This window comes from Drosophila arizonae, chromosome 4, assembly GCF_054131065.1.
Source record: "Drosophila arizonae isolate 15081-1271.41 chromosome 4, UAZ_ARI_1.0, whole genome shotgun sequence".
Taxonomy (NCBI): domain Eukaryota; kingdom Metazoa; phylum Arthropoda; class Insecta; order Diptera; family Drosophilidae; genus Drosophila; species Drosophila arizonae.
Genome location: NC_142924.1, coordinates 3771141 through 3799030, shown reverse-complemented (window position 1 = coordinate 3799030; position 27890 = coordinate 3771141). Strand labels below are relative to the sequence as shown.

Sequence of the window (27890 nt, the reverse complement as noted above, 5' to 3'; positions counted from 1 at the left end):
ATAAATCTTATCATTTTTACGAGTCGACTATCTCTAGGAAAGTTTATATAGATTGCAAATTTCAAGTCTATAGCTTCTACACAGCGGTAAACTTAAGACTTTATGCCATTTATACTAAAATAGGGCTATACATATATAATATTGCTTCATATTGTCATCTCAACAAGTTTCACAAAAGCCAATATGCCTGCGAACGAGTGCTAAAATATGAATTTATGATCAAAGATGTGAACTGTAAAACTAGTAATGGAAACTGTGTGAACCGTTGTGAACAAAATTGAAAAGTTGTTTGGCCATAACCATAAAAACGGTGGCAATTCGATATGGCCAACAGGGAGATGGAGTGTGGGAGCTAGAGAGAGAGATCCGACTTCAACAATTGGTTAACTATTAGCTGTTAACAGTAAAAATTGTTAACTGCACTAAAACGGATCAGTCAATGCAAAGGCAACCGGACACCAGATCTCAATGATGCTTAATTGTGGTTTGTTGTTCACTGTAGCTGGTTGTTGGTTGTTGTTGTTGTCAGTCAATGGAGCATTAAGTTGCATTTAGTTGCGCGTCTGTGCATCTGCGTGTTGCTATTATGCAACAGCAGCAGCAGCAACTGCAGCAGCAACTGCAAAGTGAAACAGTTTCAGGGACATGAAGAGTCGATGCTGTTATACGAGAGTTGTTTAATGAAAAGAAAATTTTTGATGGCTTTTTGGTAAGGTGAAGTAAACTGACTCTTGAGCTGTGATGCCTTATATATAATATATGTGTATGTCTACTATGTATGTATGTATGCATATATTTTCAAATATATATTTATATATATATATATACATGCGCGCCTTTTCCGTTGAAAATATGGAAAGTTTTTTATATTTTCACCAGCCAAGTCTGTATATGATTAAGGCAATAACTAAAATTGATTTATAATCAAGTTAAATAAGTAGAGATTACATATCTATGTATGCCTTATAACATTTTCTTAATCAAAATGATTTAATTTGGACAGAACTTTTGAGTGAAAACGAACTCTCAGACATACTTAAACAAACTTTATACAAAAACTTGAGTTCATTTGGAAAATTCCATTAAAAATAGTATTAAAATAGTTATAATATTTCAAGGTATAGTAGCCAGAGATTAGCTCATCTGATTATCTATCCTAGCGTTTCTTTGTATATATAAATATCGATATACATAAACATATAAAGCTAGATATTGTAAATATATCATATACATGTTTATATATATTTTTTTATTGTAATTATATCCGATACATATCTATATTTTTCCTTCAATTTCATATTTCACTTGGCGTTCGCAGAACAAGTTCATTATTTTGTTCTCAATAACCTCAATCAATTTGCTAATAACGATTATTATCGATAATTTGCTTTGACTTTTAAGCCAAATTCAAACATTCAAACTAAGCACCAATTTACTGAAAACATAGATTGCGGATAAGATTATGAATTCAGCTCCTAAATAGCATTTCACGTATTTTTTCAAGAGTAGGCAAGAAAATATTTCAGCTAATTGAGACGTCAGCTTTAGTACAAACAAAAATTTGATTATCATATTCATTCATATATTTTTGGTTTTACATAAGCTTCAAGATTCTTCCAAAGTTCGTTAAATTACTAATTATGTATAATTATGGTGTTCATTGAAATGCTTTGAAAGTGTTTTTCATGAACTCTTGACTTAAAGCAACAAAATTGAATTACTGAAGTAAGAAATCATTTTTATTTTATTTTTTTTGTAAATTGTGCCTTGATTAGGCTTTAGCTTTAGATTTTTAGTAGAGTTCCGGGTTCAATATAGCTGTGCAGCCTTGACTTTTGAGTATCGTAATTTCAGTTGGACTATTTATAAGTCTAATCTATGCTAATGCCTGTTAATTGCAACGATGTTTGCATTGGCTAACAGTTAAATATAATTAAAACCAGTTTGCAGCCTCTTAAACTCTTCCTCGAATTGCCATTCGATTCAAAAGCCAAACAATTTCTCGGCATCTTTCATTAGCTTAACTTTTGTTTTGTGTGTTAACAATAACGGCAATGCAAACTGCACTTTCCACACTTTTGCACAAGCCGGACTTGTGCAACGGCTGAAAAAAAAGCATTGCAAATTAATCGACTGCAATTTGTCTGAAAGGTGGAAAAAAAATATCGCGAGAGAGTTAACGTGCCAGCGAGTCATTAAGTCAAATGCAAAGCAATTGAAACGGGATGCGACTAGCTAACTGGGCTAACAGCGATAATGGCCAAATGGCAAAGCGATAAAGTGCAAGTGCGGTATTATAACTGATTTATAAAAACTGATGCGAGGTTGGCTTAAAAAGTTTCCGATATTGAGATGATGAGATAGATGATAAGATGATGATAAGATAATGATAAACGTTTATTATGAGGCTGTAAGGAGGGGAGTGCCTGGCTGGCACTGTTCCTCTGATCTCCTGAAAAATGGCGAGTTTTACTTCTATGAGATTATTGTGAAGGATGAAAGAAGGTTTCATGAGTGCTAAATTGGGATATACCTGACTGGGTGTTTGATGATAAGATTGAGAGCTTTGATTCCAATATGTGCTCAAGCTAGAACTTCAGCTAGATATCCATTTTAGCCGAGCTACTGAAAAAAGTGACAAATGCTCTAGAACAAAATATAGAAATCAGATCTAATATGGATATCAATATCAATGAAAACGGTTTAGCTTGCATTGTCAATTTTATGATATAAAATTAAGCGGCTCTGCGAAATAGCTTGTCTTAATTGCTGTGTTTGCTGCATTTTTTTTTTGTTTTTTTTTTTTTTTTTACTTTTTCCTCCGTTTTTATATCATGCCCATGCTATATGCTGAGTCGATAATACACTTGTCTAATCTGCGAAGCATTCCAGCTGTGAGTGTGCCAGAGTCTCTGCGTGGGTTTTCATTTCAATTTCTGTGGAATTTCTAGACTCCATTGCATGAGTCAGTTGCTGTAGCTGTTGCTCTTGCTGTAGCTGTTGGTGCTGCTGTAAAATGTTTATAAACAGTTTAAAGTATTGTTTGCGACTGGCAGTGCCATTTGCTTAATTAGTTCAAGCTGCACGTGCCGCGCCCTAAACAAGCACTTGCTGCTTTCTGCAATAGCTCACAAGTCATATCTATATATATATAGAGGAATTTATAAGCATATTTGCACACACGATAATAATCAGAGCTCTTTGAAAAACATAAGCCATACTAAATACCTAATTAAAATAGCTGCAAACTGTTTTCAATCTGTTTTAGTTATTTACTTGCCCCTAGTTCAGATTTTATCTAACGCAAAGTCTAGTTAACTAATAGGGGAAATGTACGTTACGTTGTTGTGCACCACGTAACGTGTGACACCGTTGTCAACAAAGGAAAATGTGAACTTGTGTTCAACATTGTGATAACAACTTGTTTGACAGACAGATTAGCTAACAGCCGCATTGACAGCTGGCTATGTGTTAAGCAACATGTTCAAGTGCACGTTGGCTGTAACAAGAAATTGGCTGAGAATCAATGAGTAACGCATTCTGACAGGCAGATTAGCTAACCGAATTGGGTCAAGATCAAGAGTTCAGTTTGACAGCAGGTTAAAGTACATGTTAGGAGTAAAATGGAATTAATATATAACTAAATGATTGTAGCAATGGGAAATAAAACAAAAATATGTAAAGTTTGACATGCACTTTGACATCTACTTTGACATGCAGTTTGATGAATCATCCATTCAAAAAGTTATACATGCCCATAGCGTACACGTTTGTCATTCTACTAATTTTGACAAGAACTTTGCTTACAATTTCTGTCAGAAATAAAAGTTAATTAAAATATGTGTCAAATTTTGACATTAAATTTGACAAGAATATGCGTACAGCACATGACATACTGCTTAACAGCATGTCAAAGTCTGTGTTAGCTCTGCCGTAAGCCTTAAAAGCAATTTGTTACTAAAAAATTCCCTTCTAAACAAATGAATTTGTTTTCTACAACATGTTAAAGTGCTTGTCAACTGTGATTCATGTGTGAGTGTGTGTGTGTGTGTGAATTTCATTAGAATGATACGTGTAAATATCCGATACAAATTATAGCTCTCCATGGGGGCAAACATAACAATGGAACTTGGAGCATTCTTACGTGCGCTGCGGCTCGGTTCAGGGTCGATTTGAATGCACGATCAGCGAGCGGCAGCAGCGGATACTTGAAGTACAGTGAAGCCCCCGCTCTGTCTCTATCTCTCCCTCTCTCTCTCTCCCTCTCTCCCTCTCTGAGTCGGGTGAATTTATGCATTATTTGTATTATTAAGTTGGGCCTGTGTGTGTTAATATTTGTTCTTCATAATTATTTTATTACGTACAAAAAGGAAGTTGACGACATCTGATGTCGAATATGCCATGCGTGGCTTGAAATTCAAAACAATCGAAATTAAACTCAAAAAAAAAAAAACAACCTTTGCTACTGCGCTTCACCTTCATGGCTGGCAAATTGTGATTCGTGTTATACCATATACTATATGCATGCATATATTGTGTATACTTGTCTATAGAATTATTAGCATATTCTTCTAATTGCGCATGTGCTTATGAGCTTAATAACTATATTTTGTAATAAGTCGGCATCGAGGAAGCAGCCAAGCTATTGTCGGCGCCATTAGATATGCCAGCTAGCTATATATACACACCTATATACTTGTATATATTTCTATAATTAATCTCTTATGTGACTAGTAGCTGTCGGGCTTTCCACAATTAAGTGAGAGATGCGACTAAATTTTGTTGTTTCGAGAAATTTGATCGGTACAAGTTTTGAAAGCTAAGCTAGCTTATTTAGCTTATAAATGGATTAATTACTGTCGATTCAACTTAATGGTTTGTCATGTCTTGTTTGTTCGTTATTTATAATGCTTATGGCTCAGATTAATTTCTAGCATAGTCGATCGATAACAGTTGCAGCTGACTGAATTTATGGGCGACAGAGTCAGCCTCAAGGTGCTGCAGCTCAGTTGATTTTGATATTTATTTATTTATTCCCAGGGGATTACAACAGCTTGTTTACATTTGCCATTTGTTTAGATATCACTATTATTATTATTATTATTTTTTTTTGACTGATCAAATTGTATTGATATTAAATAAACATTTCAGTGCTCTTTTCTCTCCTTCACGATCTCGCATGTTTAATCAGCTGCGGCCCATTGTTTCAGACGAAAGCTGATTTCTGATAAAACCGACTATTTAAGCAGATAAACACAAAACAACAGTGAACAAAAATGCTCAGATGTGAAATACCTTTGCAGCGCGACGTGGGCGTTTTTTTTGCGTTTTTTGCGTTTTTTGCGTTGAGTTTGTCATAAGTTTTTGCCTTTGCTGGCTCTCAACTGATTCTTTCCCAGTGCGCACTTAATCAGGCAAACAATCAAATTACTTCAAATTCAAAGTCATCCAATTGTCGGGCACTTCAGATTTGTTCTGTTCGCTCTTGACGTTGATTGAGCTTCGATCTGCCATGTTTTTCAGCTGCCATTCAAAGGCAGCCGCTGCCATTGCCCAACAGTTCAAGCAGACCAAAAAAAAAAAAAAAAAAAAAAATTATATATATAATTTGTCTAAGCCACAACGCGGAGCTTCGCATTTTGGGTCCGTGTTCGTTGTAAACTTATTGCGCGCATGTTTTTAAGTTTAGAACGCTGATGTTATAAACAAATTAAGAATCAGTAAAAAAATTAGGAAAAAAAAAAAATCAGCAGTAAATTAAGCAAGTAACATGATAGATATTTTTGATAGACTATAAGATGCCCTGTATGTGAAAGCGATTTATGTAGAAAACGATTAAATTTTTTTTTTTTTTTTTTTTTTTTTTTTTTTTTTAAAGAATATAAATAAGTCTAATACTATGTTATATTAAAGAATATTTTTTATAATAGATTTTTAAATAATTATTTTTTATAAATATTTTTATTTCGATTGAACTATCTCAAAAATATATAATTTAAAATAAATATATTATTATATTTAATACTTTTATAAGTTTATAAACTTATTTGGAAAAGCTCACTCTATCAAAGATTTATGCTTTTCATTAAAATTTGAACGTTTTTAGCTTATAAAATTTTATAGTAAAGGCAGTAAATAGCTTCATTGGTTCCTATATACCTTCAGCAGCTTGCTTTATAAATCATTATTAAATCCAAAGAGAACTTTTATATTCCTCTTGCCGCCCCTTATATAGCCCATATCAAGGCGCTCTTCAAAATCTACAGGGTATCCTAAGAAGCTAAGCATGTAAAAAAATAGCTTTGGCTTTCTTATAATTAAACTGCGAATATATGTATATATGTATTTATACAGATTTATCCATATACTATGTACACATCATCTTCTTCTTTTCATATTTTAATGGGCAAAAAGAAAAAACAAAAATAATTTGAAATTTAATAATACCCCTCATATACGCAGCAAAAATATGATATGCTGGCTATTATAATTAGGGAGATGTTGGGACTGTGTGCGCTTTGGTTCGTCTGTCATGCAAATCTCTGTCTTTTGCTAGCCAGCATCCTGCTTGAGCCTCTTATCTGTTTCTATACTAATTCTATACTACGATTAATCATTCGCCAGCCACTTTGGAGTAGGCACTAAAAATCGTTGTCATTATGGGCGTACATTGAACTTTGGGTTCTGCTTTTCGCCGGGGCTGTGAAAGGCTTTTGATTAATGTAAGCGTCGTGGCCATAGATAGAAATGCCACATAATTCGAGGTAGGCAATGCTAATGCTAATGAGTCTTGGCTTTTGCTTTGGCTTTGGCTTTGGCTTCTTCTGCTTTTGGTGCTGCTGCGCATCAGCATGACAATTGAAATAGATTGTCATATAAAAATATGTATATTGATGGCTATCAAATATTTTGGCTTTACGCATTACGCAAATTGGGGCGTGGCTGCCAGCAAACTGCATTTTATGAACGAAAAATTGTAATCAAATAAATAAAAAAAAAGGAGGAAAGAAAAAACCAAAGTGAAATTTGCCAACGTAATTTTGCGCAAGTCAAACAATTTGTTGCTGTTGCCTTTTAATTGATTTCTCGACAGGCAATGACACACATTGCCATAAGCCAAACGATTTGCTTTTATACATATAGTATATATATATATATACATATATATATATATTTATATATATGCATATAGTGGCTTATGCCTATTTAATGCCGCAGCAACTGTCAGGCGCCATGCACAACTGGGCGTATGCGTGTTTTTCTGTTTGTTATTTTGAATTTGTTTCTTTATTTTTATGTTTTATTGAGCCGACCTCAGTTATCACTCTTACTTAATGTGACTTATAATGATGTGTTCATATGCCACGCTCCGATGGCCAATGGGTCGCCGCGTATCGCTCGCAGACAAGGCAACTGAGACAGCATTGAGACGGTCTGTGCGTTAACTGCAACTAGGCTGACTACCATATATACTTTATATACGTATAGATATGTGAATATATCTGAATTTCCACATCTTGTTCAACGCCAGTTGGGAAATGATGTCTAAAGCTATAAACTATAGTATTTAGCTAATGTAGACATTGACTTGGTTTCGTTTAAATTAGCTAATTTTAATAGTTGTCTTCGGTTAGAGTTTGACTTCTCATCAATAACAATATGAATGGTATGCTCTACTTCTTTTGCTTTGTAGTGCAATTTTTAGTTGGAAATAGTCGAGCTAGAAGGTGAGCCAGAGCTCAAGTGGGACTTGAAATTGAAATAGGGGTAGAATATAAAAGTGTAGTAGCTGAAGATGAAATGGGAGTAGAACATAAGAGAGTAGTACTTAATGATGAATTAGGAATAGTATAGAAAAGATTATTAGCTGACGATAAAGTAGGAGTAGAATATAAAGGAGTAGTAGTTGAAGATGAGATAGGAGTAACCTATGAAGGAATAGTAGTTGAAAATTAAATAGGAGATGATTATAAAATAGTAGTAGTTGAAGTTGATGAAGAATAGGAGTAGAAAAGAAAAAGTTAGCAGTTGAAGATAAAATAGGAGTAGATTATGAAATAGTAGTAGTTGAAGATGAAATAGGAGTAGGTTGTGAAAGAGTAGTAAATGAAGATCAAATAGGAGTAGAATGGAAAAGATTAGTAGCTGAAGCTAAAATAGGAGTAGCATAGAAAAGATTAGTAGCTGAAGCTGAAATGGGAGTAGAGTATAAAAGTGTATTTCTAATGCGAAATATTGATAGTCTACTATGCAACAATATCAGTAGATACAACTGAATATATATATGAGAATAAGAATTGGTAGTAGTAGTATAGTATTATAGTAGTAGATTATGTTATGCAGCAATAGCGAAAAGAGTGGCATCAGTACTAGGACAAAATGAATAGCCGCAGCAGCATTAAAACTGTGGCAGCTTTACTTGTTTGTGGTATTTAATACAAATAGCGCCACTTATCTTAATCCAATCTTCTGCAATCCTTAATAATATATAGTGTAAGCACGCGTGATAAACAGTAATTGAGTTTCTGAAAATTGGGCTAAGCTCGTATGCCCACTTATCCATATTCTGTTGAAATCTCCAGCTGCTATATACTTATGTGTGTGTGTGTGGGCAAGTCTTAAAATATGATTAGCATGGCGTGCTTTCTAGCGTCTAACGGCTAGTTAAGTGGAGTATTGCAAATCTCTTGAATTTCACTAATTTGATATTCGCTTTTCTTTCTATTTCCGACTATTTGCAGCAACAGCAGCAGCAAGGCGTACGATTTCCCAAGGCAGCAGCACAGATAAGTCGCCAGCAAGACTTGAATTATTGCACGCAACAACAACAGCAGCAGAAGCAGAAGGAAGAGGCAGCAGTTACTGCAACTGCAGCTGCCACAGCAACCGCAAGACGCACACATTGCAACGCAGCTTCGGCAAACAATTGTGGAAAAGTGTGCAAACGAACAATAGAAACTAGATAGAAAATCAGCAAAAGCAAAAGCAAAAGCAATAGCCAAACCAAATCCAAGCCTAAAACGGAGCAACAGGCAACAGTGCAGCGTGCAACGTGCAACGTATATAAGAAAAACATATATATAGATATAATTTAGTTTTTTTTTTTTTGGTATATGCTTCGCTAACGATGTCGTTGATGGAAATTCATCGAAGCAATGAATCATTTTGGCGTCGTGGATCGTACATGCTGCTGCTGCTGCTGCTAGTGGCATTGTCATTGCTGTTGCAAGCAGAGGCAGCAACAACAGCGTCAACAGCCAGCGAAACGCAAACGAGTGCAACTAATGGTGCAATTAGACAGCAGCGGGGGGCAGACGTGCAACAAGACAATGTAACAGCAACAGCAGAAGCAGCAACAGCAGCAGCTACAGCAGCGGCGGCAGCAGCAGCAACAGCAACAATTGCTGGCAGCGAAAGCCAAATGCCAGGCAATTCAGCAGAAATTTTGAGCGCCGGAGATGTGGGTAAGTTTTCCTATATTGCACATACGTAGATAGACAATAGATCAGCTGCGCCCCTTTGGCACACAACAACAGAAAACACGGCGGAAAAATTATGCGCTCGCATTTGGGAAAATTGGCCAAAACGAGCCGAAATAAATCTATGCCAATTATTGACCAACTGCCAGCAGCAACAGCCAGCAACAACAGCAAAACAACCGCAACGCAGCTTGGCCAACAGTCCCAGTTGGCTGCCAGACATAAAACAGCGATCCAAAAAAAAAAAAAAAAAAAAAAAAAAAAAAACACTAAACAATTGGCCAGCAGAAGAGGCAACAGCAACAACAACAGCAACTTGCATTGGCTAATCTTTCCTTGTTGTTGTTAGACAGAAAACGTCGTCATATAGTGTCTATATGGGCTGAGCCATATTCATAAACCTTTAGCTCTTTAGAGACAGCTAGGGTTATTTATTTAATCTATATATTGATTTATGATCAAATTCAGTTTGCTATACATATATATTTAGCTTCAGTTATAGATAATCCATGTATATACATATCTAGATTGTTGATTTATCTGTATCTTTTCACCTTTTCAAATGGAATGAAATGGGTTCAATGAAATGGTTCAATATATTTATGATTCTGTATAGATGGACAGGAGTTGTGGTCAAGTAGGTTTGTTTATCTATCAATTCATATGTCTTAGTGACACTGTATACACCTTAAAAGCTTGCAAATAACATTGATGGATATAATTGCTGTAGAAAGTCGATATAAGAGTTGAGCTGAAAAGTTCATAGAAACTTACATAAGTTTAACTGTTTATCTAAAAACTGTTCTTCTATCTACTATTCATATATCTGTATATAGTATTGGGTATATAATTTAGCATCTTTTCTTAACAATTCATCTATGTCTATATATCGATATCTATATCTCTATCTTCGTTTACAAATTTAACTTTCTCAATTCTTATTTGAATCTACTCCCATCTTTTTCTTTTTATGACTAACTATCTATATAATCTATTTATTACATCTTGCTCTCTCTATCTCGCTCTTGAAATTTTATGTTTTATTTTATCTATTAATTTATCTAAATTGAAAGCCATCTTCAAACATTTTTACACACAATTATGCAATTCAAGTTATTCATTCCTCAAGTCCATCGCTCCATATATCTATTTATATATTTATTAACAACTCTTATATCCATGACTTCTCCTTTGTTGATCTTGTTTAAAGTCCAACTCGAATTTAGTTTTTCTTGTTTATTTAGTCCAAACAAATTGTTTGCCTCAATGGCTTCGGCATGCTGCAAATAGCCTTCCTTTCCATGCGACGGTCTGTTGCAAGTCAGGCTTTGTCCATGGCGTTCACATAAAAAAAAAATATATATATATAGCATCGTTAAATGTTATTTCTATTGAGTAGTTCGTTATTTTTTTTTTTTTCTCTTTCTTAACAATTATTCGTTAGCCTCACAGCACAGCGTGTGTGGGCGTCAAATGTCAATTGTCTTTGCTGGCTGCTTGAGTCTTTTCTGGCCAGCTTCAACTTGGCTGGCTGGGCTTAGCCAGTTAGGCCTAGTTGCCAAGGCCCGCATTATCATTCAACTAAAGTAAAAACCCAGAGAATGAATACAATTATGAGTGCTGCAAGCGAACAGTGCGTGACTAGGAGATACCCTGTATGAAGTAAAGAGTTGTCGTAAAAAGTTTCAGAACGATTTTTAATACAATCTCTAGTTCAGTTTGTATTATATATTTATTTTAGAAAACCTATAATTGGTTTATATATAAGAACTAACTACCTTGTCAAAATATTCATAAAAATATTAAGTAGCTAAAATGCTTGTCAAGTATTATGTCTTTTGCCTAAAAGCTGTCAATAAATGAGTCATTGGATTTTCGATATTTTTCAAAATTTTAAATTCGCAAGGCTTTTACAAAGTTATCAACAGTTATTGGCTTGCAATGCCAGCGAAATGATTAATTTATAGTCTCCCCCACAGCGACAACACTTTCCCACAACAGAGAGAAATGAAATTGGCTAAACAAAATATTTCATGTCCCTATGCTAATCACGATTAGATAAACGATTAAAGCTCATCTGCTGAGCGTTACATACCGTTATGGTCAACTATTATACTCTCGTCTCAGACAGGGCTACAGTGTATATATATATTTTTGTTATTTTTTTTTTTTCAAATTAAAATTATAAATTTATGTATGTTTATTCATGAGCCAAACTGTGGGCTCTTTTTTTTCGTTTTGATTACGATTTGGATTGTGTTACCCACTCACATTGGGGCTTACATAAACAGGTTGGTGGAGCCAACTAAACAAAAAGTTTAGTGCATTTTGATTATTTCTTGTTGTTTCTGTTCGGTTTTTTTTTTTTAATGTATGCGCGTTCAAATCTTTGAGTGCTAAGACCAACTTCCTAATCCCCTCGCAGCCCCGCAACAATGAATGCGCATTTTTGAGGTTTCTTTTTTTGAATTTTATTGTGTCTGCTGGGAAGCGCCGCTTTGTTACGAAATGCAGTTCTTCAGGTCTTTTGTAGGTGTCGCTTGGCTACTCGATGGCCAGCACAAAAAAGAAATACATCCTCAACATACATAAATATCAATATTTGGTGTTATCTTCTCGCTCTCGCGCACAGCCTCTCTATTTGCTGGCTGTTGGCTCTTGACTCTTGGCTGTGGCTGTCTGTTTGCTCATTATTGTTACCTGTTACCTGTTACCTGCTGCTCGTCCGTCATGTGCGTTCATTGCGTAATCCGACACATTTATCAGCCAGCCTCAGTCAGCCCCAGCAGCGCAGTCGAGCAGAGGAGCGCCGAATCGAACAAAAAGTCAACATAAAAAGCCACAACATGCTGCAGTCAGTCGACCAACTAGGCTAAGCCAAGTGCAGCCTATGTGCAGAGCAGCGGCGTCTGCTGCAACTGCAGCTCTCGCTCGTTCGCACAGCCTGGCGTATGCGCAATGTGGGCGTTCTGCCACATGCAACTCATACGACTCGTATGCTCGCATAGCTGAGGCTGTGTGTTTCTCTCCTTTTTTTTTTTTTTGTTACTTTTCTGCTGCACTTAACTGGGTGTAGCTAAGCACAAACACAAGCTCACACATGCATGCTTAATTATACACAGCGTGTGTGTTTTAGTGTTTGTCTGCTTATGATTCATTGTTTTCGGCCATTACTCAAAAACAAAAGAGCGAGCAAAAAAAAAATCAGCAAAAAAAAAAAAAAAAAGAGAACTGTCTGGCTAGGGATTACTAAAGATAGAAATACCCTCTTTGCAAATATAAAGTGTAAAATGTAGTGGGAGGTCAGATAGATGACTTATATAAATAAATAGAAATAGAAATAAATGTGTGGAAGACTGTTTAATATTTTATATATCATCTAATTAATATATCAACTTAATCGTATATTATTTTATGTATAGAATTATAACAGTTATATAGTAAAAATAAAAATATAAGCCTGTAATATAAAATAGAAATCCTAATAACAAAATTATTTAAAAATAAAAAATTTTTTTTTTTATTAATTTATTTTTTTATTTTTTTATATATACTATTCATGTTTAATTTATTTATTTTTTAATGAAGTGAAAATAAATTTATAATTTGTATTTGTTGCCTTGCTGCGGGTTAACGTAGACTAGAAACCAGACGAGGGATTATTTAATTTTTTAAGAGTAAAATTGAAAACTGAATGAGAGTTAGTGGGCTGGGTATATCCTCTATATATCTGCCAGCTAGTTTATATAGTATGCTTTAACCATGTATATAATATATGTATTTAATTTATATTTATTTATGTATTTATATACACAGCTTTTATTATTCTCATTCAATACCCAAAGTCACATACAATACGTAACATATTTCGTGACAAGCTGATAATACCCGCTACATGATTGCAGTTGTTGCTGCTGCTACTGTTGCTGTTGTTGCTGTTGCTGTTGCTGCTGCACATTACGTGCTTGAAGTACTAGCTAAAATGATTTACACTCTAAGCCCTACACAGCCGCCTCATGCCCAGCCCCTCCCCCACTACGTAATTGGGTAAATATTTGTTTTGAGCATCTCTGGCAGCCACTGCCGGGTTACGTATTGCTTGTTGTTGCTGCTGTTGTTGTTGTTGATGATGTTTGCCAGCTGTCAAGAAACAAATATGCAATAATAATATTATTTTATTTGTTGTTGACTTTACAGATTGGAAATGAGTTTAGGTCTAGCTTGGCTGGAGGGAAAGTTCATGTTTGATTTGATGTTAAAACTTTCCAAGAGTTTTTCGGAAAACAACCTTTTTTTTTGGCGATTTGGCTTTTCCCTTGCGTTTGCCTGCCTTTGCTTTTTCATTGGTTTAAAAGCGCATTTAAAATTATTATTTTTGTGGTTGTTGTCGTTGCTGCTGCTGTTGTATTTGCTGTTGTTGTTAAAGGAAAAGGAAATGAAACGCGTAATTTGTGTGCGGTTCGCAGCGGCTATTAAAAAAACTGTTTGCGATTTTTTCGTGATTTTTTGTTTTGTGTTTCGCTTGTTTTGCGCTATTTTGCTTTGGCATTCGGTTTTTGTTTCTTTGCTGTTAGTTGTTTACATAAAATGTTTATAATTTCATTTTCATTAGCTAGCGTTGCAAAATGCGGCTAATCAAACGAACAAACTAACGAGCAGTTTATTGAACTTTTGTCATCGACTTGGGTCAATTTTTCCAAAAAAAATTTTTTTTTGCTTTATATCTTTTTTTGTTTTTCTCTTTTTTCGTTTGACTGTGATTAATTAAACGCAGCTGACCCAAAGGCTTATGTAAGCTAGCAGCTTACATGATTTAGTTTGTCTAGGGGGGCCACAAAAGAAAGCAAATGGCTAACTAATGATGCTCAAGCTGCACGCGGGTCGCGGCCGAAAGGGCTACACAAAAAGCAACAACAACATTTCTGTTTTTATTGCGTAAAGCTGTGCAACAAGCTGGTGATGCGAGAGTTGCTGCTGCTGCTGCTGCTGCTCGAAGCTGTTGCCGCTGCTGATGTTGCTGCTGATGACGAGCATGTGACACGCCCCGCAGCCATTTGCAACGCCTCAATGCACAACAACAAACGCCAGCAACAACAACTTCGACTATTGAATACTTTTCAGACCGAGCCAAGCGACTCGCACTGAATTCGTAAAGCCAAAGCCAAAGCCAAAACAAATAAACGGAAGCCTCAAACCCGGGCACAATGCCACCAAAAAAAAACAAAAAAAAAAAAAAAAAAAAAATACAAAGCTCGAAAAAAATTACGAATAAATACTTTGCAATTATCCAATGCTGCATTTGTTATTTGCTGCTCACATTTAACATATATTGTCTGTCAGACGAACAAAAAATTAAAAGCGCATTAAAACGCAAGTAAGAACTTGTTGGTTGGAGCTGCTAGACTGCATAATACTCGTTCAATAGAAAATGAAAATGCCAAATGGTATTAGTTGAGGGAGATGGTAAATCTGCCAAATTTGTAGAAGTACGATAAAGATAGATAGAGAGATGGATAGATGAATGGATAGATATATGGGTAGGTACTTGAAACTTGAGTTGGGACAGCTGCATGACAAAAGCTGAATGCTACGACACTCCTCGATAACTGTTTATCGATAACTATTTATAGATTTTGATAACTGTTTATCGATAGCTATTTATATACTTCGATCATTATTTATCGATATCTATGACATATGAATATAAATATGAATATATGAATATTGATCATATTTGCTTGAAACTTGAGTTAAGGCAGCTGCCTGACAAAAGCTGAATGCTGCGACACTCGATGGAAAGTGCATTAATAAAACTTGTGCAAATATTGAGCATAATTTGCTCATTCAGAAAATAAAGAATGCCCCATGAATGCCTCTGAAACTGTGGGCCAACTCTTCTATTGAATGTGGCAAAAACTAGAGTGAACGCTGCTGCATGACAAAAGCTGAATGCTACGAGACTCGATGTAAGGTACATCAATGTCAAAGACTGAATACTATGAAGCTTGTGGAAAACTTTATCCTCATTGCTCACGAAATAGAAAACATAATATTATTCACAGAAATATAAATGCTCTTAGCTTAGATCTTCTAGCGAATTTATGGCAGAAACTAAATGCGTTGAGACTGCATGACAGAAGCTGAATGATATGACACTCGGTGGGTGGTATATTTATTAAACTTTCAGATCGTAATTATAACATTCAAATGCAATGGGGTCTGCCACGCCTCCTTCTGTCTGTTACATACTTTTCAACAAAACCATTATAACCTGATTTTCCATTTTCAATGGGGTATAAAAATAAATATAAAGATAAATGGGTAGATAGATATAGATAGATAGGCAGTTTGTTGGCTAGGATCTGTTATTACTCGACTAGCTATAATTTCTCTGATATCCCATATGCTCAGCATTCATTCTTATGGTTAGAAGCTTAATGCTTATGCACCAAACCTTTAAATCACTGAAGCGGTAAGTGTTAAACGCGTGGGCGACGCGACTGCGATTAAAATGTTGTCTTGCTTTAAACAAATGATTTCGAATGCTAAACAGGGCATGCATTTATTTTAAGCAATAAATTAGTTCTATGACTTTGCTATGGATATTAAACATATATCATTCAATATGCCAATCGACCAGTGTTTCTAGTAGTGATGTCTTCCTTTTCTTAAATGGATTCTCTGCTCATGCAGCCTTGAGTAGCATGAAAGTAATTTTCATTCATATAGTTATAAATAACATATGAACTGTATTCCACATTTGAATTCAGCTCTAGCTTTCAGATTTTATCAATTGACAACATACACGAGCACTAATTGCATATTCAATCGAGTTTTGTATTGTGAAAGACTTAAAGGCTTATCAATATGCCACGCCTGTTGTATGTATGCTCATATAATCTGATGATGAAGTCATGGTCCATAAAGGATGTCTCAAACTAAATAGGAAATCGAGTACAATATAAACAAGCCTCATATGATAGACCGAGAACGTATAGACCTCTATTAACTCTGTTCTTCAAGTTTATCAGCTGAACTTCAAAAAGCCAATATACTCCTCTTCACTCGGCTGATCGCGTATATAAAACGCACCCATTTGATTTAGAGGTCGGTTTTTGTGGAGCAGTTTGGTTTAATTTGAGAGTTTTTTTGTTATTTTATTTTATGTCAGTTGGGTCAATTTTGGGCTATAAGGGCCACGGCTTTGACTGGCAACCAGGAAACAGTTGGAAACGCCATTAGTTGGCATTTCACGACAACGCTATTTTTTGTAAGCTTTGCTCGATTTCCGCATTGACATCCGCAACGTCTTTTAGTTGCATTTTGTTTTTTTATTGTACCTTTGGCATTTCTCTAGCTTTCTCACGTCTGCCACGGCAGCTGTTGTATTTCCTGCATTCAGCTGCACCTAGTGGCAGCAACTAGGCCCAACCAGCTCCACTTTAACTCCTTCTTTAGCGAAATGTCACGCACATGAACTGTCAACTTTGGCAGTGGCGCTGCTGCAGTTGCTTCACTGCAGCGCCGACTACTCCCACTCTCCATATCTCTCCCTCTCTCTCTCTTTCGATCGCTCGCTGGGCCTGTTCAGTTTTAGCTGCTTTTGGCATTTTGTTGCATGTTTCGATTTCACATTAGAAATGCTTTCGATCGCCCCAACCAAAACGTGTCGTGTGCATTGCGGCGTCGGCGACGGCCAGCAAAACGAGTTAATGCCATGAACATGACCAAAGCCGGAGCTGCAACTCAAGTGATCGGCGAAGACGTAGATGAAGTTGAAGAGAAAGACGAACACGAACACGAAGACGAAGCAGCAGCTGCAGTGAATGGCGGGCGGACGGGCAAGGCAGCGATACGCTGTAGGGTGCAGCGCTTGAAGAGAAATTAGAGCTATAGAGAAACAGCTTTGCGTATACCCTGTAAATGGCAAATAAACCTTTACTTATTTAATAATAAAACTAGCCTAAAGTTAAGCATGACCTCTGAGGCCTACGCATCATAAAAGCTTCATTCCGTAATATACATACATCTATTTTATACAAGCTTCATTCGATAGAAATATATCTATTGTAATTTCTTTGAAAATCTTTGTATTGCTTGCTGGAATATTGAAAAGAGTCTGGCAAACATTTTATTTTAGATTAAACAAAAAGTTCTGCATAGTAAGAGACATACGTGGACATAAAGATTTTGTGACTCGACATAAGTTTATCTATTTTTAAATAGCTTATGTTATGCTAAGAGCTGCTATCATAAAAGTATATTTATAGCTATTTCGATTCATTTCAAAATTAACAATAAATCACTTTGAGAGCACAAAATATCTAGCTGCAGAAGAAGTTGATTTGAAGAGCTTAAGCCATAGAACCATGTCAACACGCTGAAAATTAATATATTTAGATTTATGTACGCATATCTTTTACCCTGACCTGCCTCATAAACCCCTCACACACTCACTGATTGCTGGGTATAAAAGAAATTGCAATCCAAAGCAAGCAGCGAGTAAACTGCAACGAAAGCGCGCAGAGAAAGTTTCGCTTTGGCCAAGGCGGCATTTAAAAATTGTATTTATGAGCGGGCTGCAAGGCAAGAAAGCAAAAGTGAAGCCGAAGATGAAGCGGGAATTGGAGCTGCGGCAGTCGCCACATGAATTAGCGCAAATGAATTAATGAAAGTTTTGCTCAATTTTTGCTTTTATTGAATTATATTTCTGCAACCTGAACACATTAAATGTGTGCATGTGTGTGTGTGTGGCGGAAATGATTCACAATTAGTCACATTTGTTTTGCTCTGCATCTAAAGCCACATGTAGCTTCAAAACAGTTTTAGCTCATAAAGAGCTGGGTTAGCTTTCAGGGCCAAGGCGTGGAAGTCAGGCATTAAATGAACGCTATTCACTTCATAGACTATAGTCTAGCATAGACAGGCTTATATAAAAAAGATATATAGTTTAGCAATCCATGCAAAGCTAATCAAATGTAATTTTAGACATTTGCAAACAATGCTGAGAGTGAATTAGTATAGATTATTGCCATTGTGCTAAGCGAAAATTGTTAAAACTTAATTAATTCTACTGTAGAACAATGAATTTTCCTGCACAGTGAAAGCTAGATAAGCGCAAATTTTTATTTGTTGAAATGTATAAAAGTACCATATTGTGTATTTGTATAAGAGAGAAATGTATTATCTACCATTTTAGTTTTTTAATTGAACTAATTTCAATGGGCAAAAGCTGAAATTGTCAGATTAAAATATTTTATTATATATTATATATTTTTTCAATGTTCATTTCAATTTGATAAATCGTTTGTTTGTATTAAGCTGTGACTAAATTACTCGACTGTCAATGCTTAATTTACAGTTTGAAAAATTTCAGAGTTCTTGAGCTTAATTATTTATAAAATATTTTTTACAAATTTTCCATTGCCTTGTCTCTTTATCTTCGAAGTCTTAGATATCTAACATACGAAATTTATTTATGGATTTATATTTGTGCTAGCTTCAGTTGACTTTTGATGCTTATGTAAAGTTGCCAAATTGTGGGCCAAATGCGAGCCACTCTTCAATTTGTTTTGCCATGTGCAACGTTGCGTATGATTGATATGTGTGTCATATGAATATATACATATACATACATATAGATAAGCGTTTGTATGTCTTCCACTTGCTGCATGCCATTTCATAATATTTAATATGACACCATTAAATAGCTACAAAATTTTAGGCAAACACAGCAATTGTCTCTGCTAATGCACAAGCGTGTGTGTGTGTGTGTGTGTGTGTGTGTGTGTTGTTATTGTGTTTGCAATTTTAGCAGTCAGTTTGTCAGTTCGTCAGGTTGTCAATTAGCCAACTGGTAGAACAAACGGCAGCCCACTCGTGTTTGTAATTTATTTCTAATTAAGAGTTCTAAAGAAAAGACATGCGATTCATTCAAGCGACAAGCAATTGTACCTATATATATATATAAGTTTATATATTATATATAATATATCTATATATATAGTCATATAATGAGCACTCAGTCTCGCATTCAATTGCTGGTTTCGCGTAATTCGCAATTAAAACTTGACTTTTATTCTGCCATCAAGCATTGGCTTGAGGCAGCCAAAGGCCGATTCGTGGGAGCCTTGTGGCATTGTCCATGAGCAGATGTAGAACCCGGTCTTAACTGAATGCTCGCCCATTGTGCCAAATTGCCAGCAATTAAATTTCACATCAACAGCCAAAAAATAATTTTTTTTTTTTTTTTGCCTGCCCGCAAGTCTAAGTAAATATTGGCATTAGTCATGGGATTTAATATACCGCTCTCTATATATTGTTGTTGTTTTTTTTTGGCATTATGTAAGCACTTGACTTGGCTAAGCTGCTTAGAATTTGTCTGTGCTTTTTTTTTTTACCAAAAACGAATTCTGTTTGAGTTTTGGCTTTTGCGCTTTGTTGACCATTTTGCTGGTCGGTTCGCTTGCTCGTTTTGGTTCGCTGCTTCGTGCAGCCGCTGCCCAAAAACAAAATCGTGTCTTTTGGCCAAATTCAAATTAAAATTCCACAGCGCATGCCAAGCAGCAGAGGCAGAGACTGCGCAGCAGAGACAATGCTAGCAGCAGCAGCAGCGGCGGCGACAACAACAGCAACAATAGCATAGCTAATGCCAAAGAAGTTGCGCGGCCAAGTGGATTGACGATTGTCTGACTGCACCACGAGAAATACCGACAAATACACCACCGCGCAACCGCACCACTACCAGCAAAGCAATCACTACTAAAACAAATACATCAAATTGAGCACAGTCGGCGACTTTTGATTACTCTCCATTAAGTACGAACACAGTCGACTCTAGTCTACATTAGTGTCTTACTTAAAGTCTACCTTTTATACGGATATGCTCCTTAAGTACTCTATTTCTAACTCTGGGAAGAAGCCCTATCTCGACTAAGTGTCTTTGATTTAAAATGATTATGGGTATATACATATGTCTACTCTATTTCTACTCAGTCTCTCGTCTTTTATATCCCTATAGTCAATCTCTACTGCATTTATATTAATTGCTACCCTACTTGTCTTTACTTAATACATTAGAATTTTTTATGGAAACTTTATTCTTGTTAAATTTTCTTATTTGTATATAATATTTAATATATGTTATGTATATAATTTAGAAAAACTCAACTAATTTACTTTCTGATTTTTGTTAGAGTTGGACTCTTTCTTCTCTCTCACTCTCACTCTCACTCACACGATCTCAATCTTTATCTTTCTCTATCTGTCTCTTCTTCTTTATAACTGTCTCTCTCTTCCTCTCTCGCCCTATCTCTCTCTCCCACTCTCTTACCGTCTCGCTCTATCTAAATTTCTGTTTCTCTCGCTCTCTCCTCTCTCTTCCTCTTTATTTATGTTGCCTAGTCTATTTTACTTACTTACTCTTCATTCTCTCCTTAAGTACTATGTCTTTACCCTCTTCATATCTCTGATTGCTGTACCTTACCGTACCGGACCCATTCTAGTTCTGTTCCTCCCTTTTAATAAGTTTTTATTTCTTTATTTATCTGTCTCTGTGTCTTACTGACGTTATTTACTCGCCTAGATCTCCCTCAATATTCCAACCCATCTGCTAACTCTACAGATTCTCTTTAAGCATACTGCTTGAGGTAGGGTATTTTTCTTTAATTCATTAAATAGGCACACCAGCAACGCCTGCGTCTCGCAACACAGAGCAAAAATGGCAGTTTTATTTTGTATTTGTTGCTTTTATTGTTGTTGTTGTTGTTGGTTCTGTTGAAGGCAGCGACGCGACGTGACGAGACGCCCAAATGGGCCGCACCATGCTCCAAAGCAATACTGTGAAATGGGCAGCCATGGAGGCGCACTCAATGGAGCAGCCAGCTCGAGGCTCGAGTCCCCCCATAAAACGTTAACCGAAAATACAAGACTTGGCCGAAAGGCGACGGGGACTGCGACGGCGCCGGCAATGCGGCTTAACTTTTGTCGCTGGTTCTAGTCGCTGCGCCGCGCTTGAGATGCCAGGCCTAACCTTGGCCTAAACTGCAAGCCAATGAACTAAATGCTTGTGAAAAACAGCAACAACAACAGCAACAATAACAACAACGGCAACAGCAACAGCAACAACAATTTGTTTGTTAACACTGTTGGCTGCGCTGTGAGCTTGCGAGTCGTTTTGGCAGTTTTAATGGCAACGCGAAAATTAAACAATTGCGCAAACCGCCGCCTGATAATCGCCCCAATGATTCATGTACCAAGCAGCCGCAGCAGCAGCAGCAGCAGCAGCATCAGCAGCAGCAGCAGCCGCCTCAGCATTTGTCCAAATGTGTGCAATGCATACAATGGACAGCTGTTTCGCCCGAGGGGCAATCCAACAATTTGTGGCCAACTAATTACTCAAGCACTGGCTCACCAGCTGCCCCACCGGGGGCCAAACATGTCAAGAGAAACGCATTGTGAACCAGTTGAAATTTAGTCGAAATTTTGTTAATGCCCAAGCTAGGCCAGTTCAAGTTTATAGATTTCCAATTGATCAACGAGCCGATGCTCTGCTAGAGACATGAACTAGATTTCCAGCTCAGGTTGGTTCTACGAGCATCGACTCCAGCTCTAGTTGGCTTCACTTATATAATCCGATTAGTTTTCGTTGTGTCTAGGGTATTTAGCAGCGCGCCGTTTAGCTCCATTGTTGTTGGCCAGTTGTCAAGTTGGCAATCGATTCGAAACGAGTTTTCTGTTGACTTGGCGCTGTTTATTTTTCCCAAACGCGATTTGCTTTTCCAATACGTGTCACGATTCTGGCATCAAGTATACGCCGCTCTTTAGCATACTCGCTGTGCCGCTTTGCTAACCACTCGACTCTTGTACATTTGCAGATGTGGTTGCCGAGAAGCCAACCACTTACCGGCCCACTGGCAGCAATCGCCCTTCGATTGCCACACAGAGCTCGGCGCTGGAGCGAGAACGCAAGCTGCTGAACGTCTTGGCTGCCCGTCGCACCGCCCTGAATCGGGGCAATTTTCGCAATCGCATCGGGACGACCGGACGCAGTGCCACCTCGCCATCGGCTGCCGTGGAGAGCACCTCGAAGGCGCCCAGCGATCCGCGCTCCGTCTGCATACGCAACTGCACCAAGAACTTCACCCGCCGCACCACCGCCAGCTGCATGCGGCAATGCGCCAACTTCACGCGCATGGCCATGGCCGGCAGCGGCAACAGCAACGGCAACAACGGCTCGGTGGTGCTGCGTGCGCCCAGCAAGGCGGCGCTGGCTGCTGGCGAAAGGGACACCAATGAGATCCTCTTCAGCGATGAGTCGTCGCATGGCCTCTTTGTGGTGGCCAAGGAGCAGAACGATACGCTCAACCATATAGCGGACGGTGCGGTGAAGCAGCGTGGGCGTGGCAAGCCGGTGCCCACGCTGGAGCAGCCGCAGCCGGAGGAGGACGATGAGGATGAGGAGGATGGAGAGCTGCAGCCGTATCTTTACTTTGGCTCCAAGCTGCCGCCCATCAAGCCGGGCGCTCTGACCATCACCCCAGCTGTGGGCGATGACGAGCATCCACGCGTGCTTGAGATCTCTGTGAGTCCGAGCAGCAGCAGCACCACCACCACGAGCACCACCACACCGGAACCAACCACAGAGTCCACAGTGAAACCCACCGTCTCTACGCGGCGCCCTCTCACAGCTGTGGAGCGCAGTCGCAGCCGCTATAAATATCACATGCGGGAGCGTGGTATTGCACCAACGGCTGCACCACCAGCCATTAGCAGAACTCGCTATGTGGGCTCTGGGCGACCCACAGCTGGCTTGGCTGAGAGCTCAGTGGAGCAGAAGTCGACTGAGGCGGAGCCCGTGGCGGTGCGTCGAGTGGTTGCCAAGCCACAGTCCGCCTCCACACCACTCATCATCACAGTGCTGAGCGCTGAGGAGGAGACAACGGTGGGGCAGGTGGCGCCTGAAGTGCAGCCAGAGGCAAGCACCACGAGCACAAGCAGCACTAGCACCACCAGCAGCACAACGAGTACGACGAGCACGACAAGCACCAGCACCAGCACCAGCACCAGCACCACTACCACCACAACCACAACTGAGCCACCGAGTACAACTAGAAGGCCAAGCACCACAACAACGACTACTAGCACCACAACGACAAGCACTGCACCACCCACAACGAGAAGCACCACAACGAGCACCACGACAACCACCAGCAGTCCAGTGACAACCACCACGGCTGCCACCACAACCACACTGTCGGCCAAGCACATGACCATCATCGAGGAGGACAAGGAGCGACTGCGCGCCCTGGGTCCCTCGCTCACGCAGGAGATCAACATCGAGGATCAGAATAATTTGATCATCTTCTGCAACAGCACCGCCAACTGCGAGGCGACACCGCGCACCACTCAGTACGCACCCACCACTGACTCCAGCTCGAACTCGAAGATATTGCGCACCACAGTGCTGACATCTGTGCGCTCCACTGTCAATCCGCGCACCACCCCAAGTCCGGCCAGTCCGGCGAAAGCACAGGCTGGCAATGTTTTCATTGGAGTGGTGGAGTCCTCTTCCTCATCCTCTTCCTCTTCCTCTTCCTCTTCCTCAGTGGCTGCCTCGGACATTAGCTCGACGGCCATTGCAGAGGAGCGCGATGTGAGCATGGAGATGAGGCGCATGAATCTGGTCACACTGGTGCTGGTGGCGGTGGGCGTGGTGCCACTGGTGGCCATTGTCATGTACATGGTGCGCAACTATGTGGTGCGACGGCGCTCCAAGGCGGACGACGTCTTCGATGTGTGCATCACAGATCAGCAGCCCATAAGTCCGGTTAAGAAGGTGGACTCAAAGTATCAGCTGGAGCTGGACGAAGATGAGGTCGATCATCAGCAGCATCAACAGCAACAGCAGCAACAGTTGCAGCAGCAGCAGCAGCAGCAGCAACAGTTGCAGCAACAGCGCGATGCCAATCACAATCGCTACGAGGACAAATCGTCCTTGGCCAGCGAGTACCAGGAGTTCGACCGCAGCAACATCCGCTTGAAGAGTCTGCTGGGCGAGGGCAACTTTGGCCAGGTGTGGAAGGCGGAGGCCGATGATCTGAGTGGACATTTCGGAGCCACACGAATCGTGGCCGTCAAGACGATACGCGCCTGCAGCGCCCAGGTGAGCCTCAAGGACGAGGCCAACATCATGCGCAAGCTGGGCTCCCACCAGAACGTGGTCACACTGCTGGGCGCCTGCGTGGAGAGCGGTAAGTGTTGGCATTGCAGATGATGTATGCAATCTGAAACTGAATCCTCTTTTATTCGCATTCCCCTCGCAGAGCCCCACATGCTGATCATGGAGTATGCGATGCGCGGACGTCTGCTCTCGCTGCTGCGTGCCGCGCGCAGTGCCACGAATATTCTGCCCGCCTCGGTGCCGGGTGGACGCAGCCTGGCGCCGCTCTCGCCGCGCACTCTGGCGGGCTTTGCTTTGGATATTGCCTGTGGCATGGAGTACATAGCCGGGCATAGGGTAAGCTTGGCTCCCAACTCTTCGAGAGAATCCATCACTGACCCCTGCTTCATCTCATTCCCAGATTGTCCATCGTGATCTGGCTGCGCGCAATGTCCTGCTCGATCACAATGGCATGTGCAAGATTTGTGATTTTGGCATGTCCATTGATCTGGACGCGGAGCGCATGCGCAAGGAGCAGGAGAAGAATGCGGCGAACGACATCCTGCGCAGCAATGCGCACAAATTCAAATTCGACTTTGGCAGTCGCTACATACTGCAGCACTGGCAGCAGACCTTTGGCCAGCATGGCCAGCACGGCGGCGGCTGCTCCAAGGACCAGACGTCGTCCGAGAAGAAGCATCATGGCCATGACACGATTGGCAAGCGGCATGCACTGCCCATACGCTGGATGGCGCCGGAGAGTTTACAGTTTCACATGTTCACCACCGAGACGGACATCTGGGCCTTTGGCATTGTCCTCTGGGAGATTGCCACACTGGGTAGGAAGCGATTCTATATAACAAGAGAGTATATACTAATCCCCTTCTGCTGTTCCTTCAGGCTCGACGCCCTACTCTCACCTGACGGGCCGTGAGGTCATCCGCCGTGTGCCGCAGGGTCTGCGCCCGGAGCTGCCAAAGGAGAGCCGGCACGAGTTCTACAATCTGATGTCCCGCTGCTGGCACAAGGAGCCGCACATGCGGCCCTCGTTCGCACAGTCGCGCCTGGAAATCACCCGCTCGCTGCACAAGTGGGTGGAGGACGATTCCGCCGCCTCCGACTATATGGATGTGAGCGGCTTCAGTGAGGATCTCGAGCATGGCGTTGTCTACTTCAACCATCGCATCTCGGAATTCGAGTGCGAGATATGACGTTGACTGAACCACCCCAACCACCAAACCTCCATCAGCATCCACCTGCACACCACGTCGCCATTGCCCACCAACTAATATATGTACATCAGGCTCATTCACACACACTCACACACACACACATGCCACACCTCTACGTAACTGTCCTCCATTTCGAAATTAGCGTGCTTGTCGAGCAGTATTATTTGTATTCTCTATCTTTCCCTCTATATCGATTGAGATCTATCTCTCCCTCTCTCTCTTTCTTTCTCTCGATCGTTTGTATATATGTTCTAAATATTTGATATGCACAGTTTATTTTATGATTTAGGATCTATGTTTAATTAAATGGCGCTACTTGTGCTTAGTTGATATTAGTCACTTAGTTCTTCTAGTCTATATCTAAACAACAAATTCATTTTCCCCCAAGTTGAGCCGCATTACGTAATCGTAGCCTTAGTCGAGTTAACTGCACCACACAATGTAGCACACCAGATCTTAGTTTGCAACAAATGATTCGTATGTAATGTAGGAGTTGATATTATTGTTATCGACATATATATAAACGAAAATATATATATGAATATATGTATAGAAATATATAATTGTACAAATAAATTAATTAAACACAAAATATAATTAATATCTACACCAATTGAAGAGACTTTTAATATGAAATATTGATTTTTTGATTGACAGACTAAGTAGGTAATCTAATTGATTGATTGAATTACAGGTTGTTTTTCTATGGATTGATTTATGGTATGAATGATCTCTTGTCTTTCGAACAGACTGATTGACTAATTGATTGATGAACTGACTGACTGTTGTCTTTCCAACTGATTGCTAAATTGACTGAATAGGCAGTTGTATAAATGTTGATTAGTTAATCTGTTCTTATATAATTGGTGGACCCACTGGCTTAATGAACAGTTGTGTGTTAAATTAAATGATTGATTGAATGAAGGATTATATTCCATTGAGTGACGAGTGTAAAACCATATCTCACTCTTTTATGACAATCCTAGGTCGTAAATAATTATCAGACGATTAGAAACAATTAAATTTTTATGAAAATTTAATTGCTTGAAATTGGATTATAGCTCATATCGCTCTTAAATCTATTTTATTCGAAATCTATTTTATTCATTTTATATATATTAACTGAAAATATCAAAATCGATTAAATTTTTAAATTATGATTTTTAAATGCCAATCAAAACCTATGAGTCTTACGAGTAGAAAACTATATTGCAATTCTGAATGTGACTAAAATGAATATTAATACTTAAGTTCCTCGAATCTGAAGATATAATATCACCATTTAGATGGATATATTATTTTGAAATCGACGAACTCAAATAAATATATGCATGTGTCATTAAATCTTCATTTAAATTATCATTAGGTCAGTTTCGATCTGCACAAGATCTTAAAAATACTTCAACATATACCTAAAGTTTTCACCTGAGAGCTTTTGTTGCTATAAAAACAGAAATCGGTGAAAGGTAAACTTTATCTCAGCTTTTTTTGGCAAGCTGGCAGCACAGCTTTCTAGCCAATAGGGCTGCCACCTATTTGGACTAAAGTGCCAGAACTAATTGCAGGCAGCTGGCAACGGCAACATGTTCCAGTTGGAACTGGTTCTTGTGAACTTGGTCCGTTAAGCAGCTGAACTAAAGTAAATAACTATGTAAAAACAAGTTTAAATATATTTTTGTATTAACATAAGCTCAAGTCAATGTAGAAGAAGAATAAGTAAGCATCTAAAAATTTAAGCCATCAATCGTTGATCAGTCACCTTGAAGCCTGATTAAACCGGAAGATGTTTCACGCATCAGAGCCAAGCTTATTCTCAGCTAGACTTTATGCATAATTAGCCAAACGCTATGCATTTAGGCAGCATATTAATGAGCTGTTCGATTCGAATTATAAAGGCTCACCTGCATAAGCAGAGCACCTGGCCATTTCCCTCATTGCCACACAATTGAGGAACTGAGGAGGAGCAGCAGCAAATGAAGTCGCTGCTGGAACATCAATCAAGGGATAACAGCTATGACT

General features: G+C 39.1%; 1 protein-coding gene across 1 annotated transcript in view; it reads left to right on the top strand.

The window, feature by feature from the left end:
• Tie (Tie-like receptor tyrosine kinase) overlaps positions 1 to 26484 on the top strand; it is a 29863-nt gene extending 3379 nt beyond the window's left edge. Inside the window, 7 exon segments of the mRNA XM_018008021.2 lie at positions 8742 to 9334; positions 9336 to 9402; positions 9405 to 9464; positions 22355 to 24730; positions 24803 to 24996; positions 25061 to 25478; positions 25540 to 26484. Coding sequence (XP_017863510.2) covers positions 9128 to 9334; positions 9336 to 9402; positions 9405 to 9464; positions 22355 to 24730; positions 24803 to 24996; positions 25061 to 25478; positions 25540 to 25850 — 3633 coding nt within the window. The 5' untranslated portion in view covers positions 8742 to 9127 and the 3' untranslated portion in view covers positions 25851 to 26484.
• The last annotated feature ends 1406 nt before the right edge of the window (positions 26485 to 27890 follow it).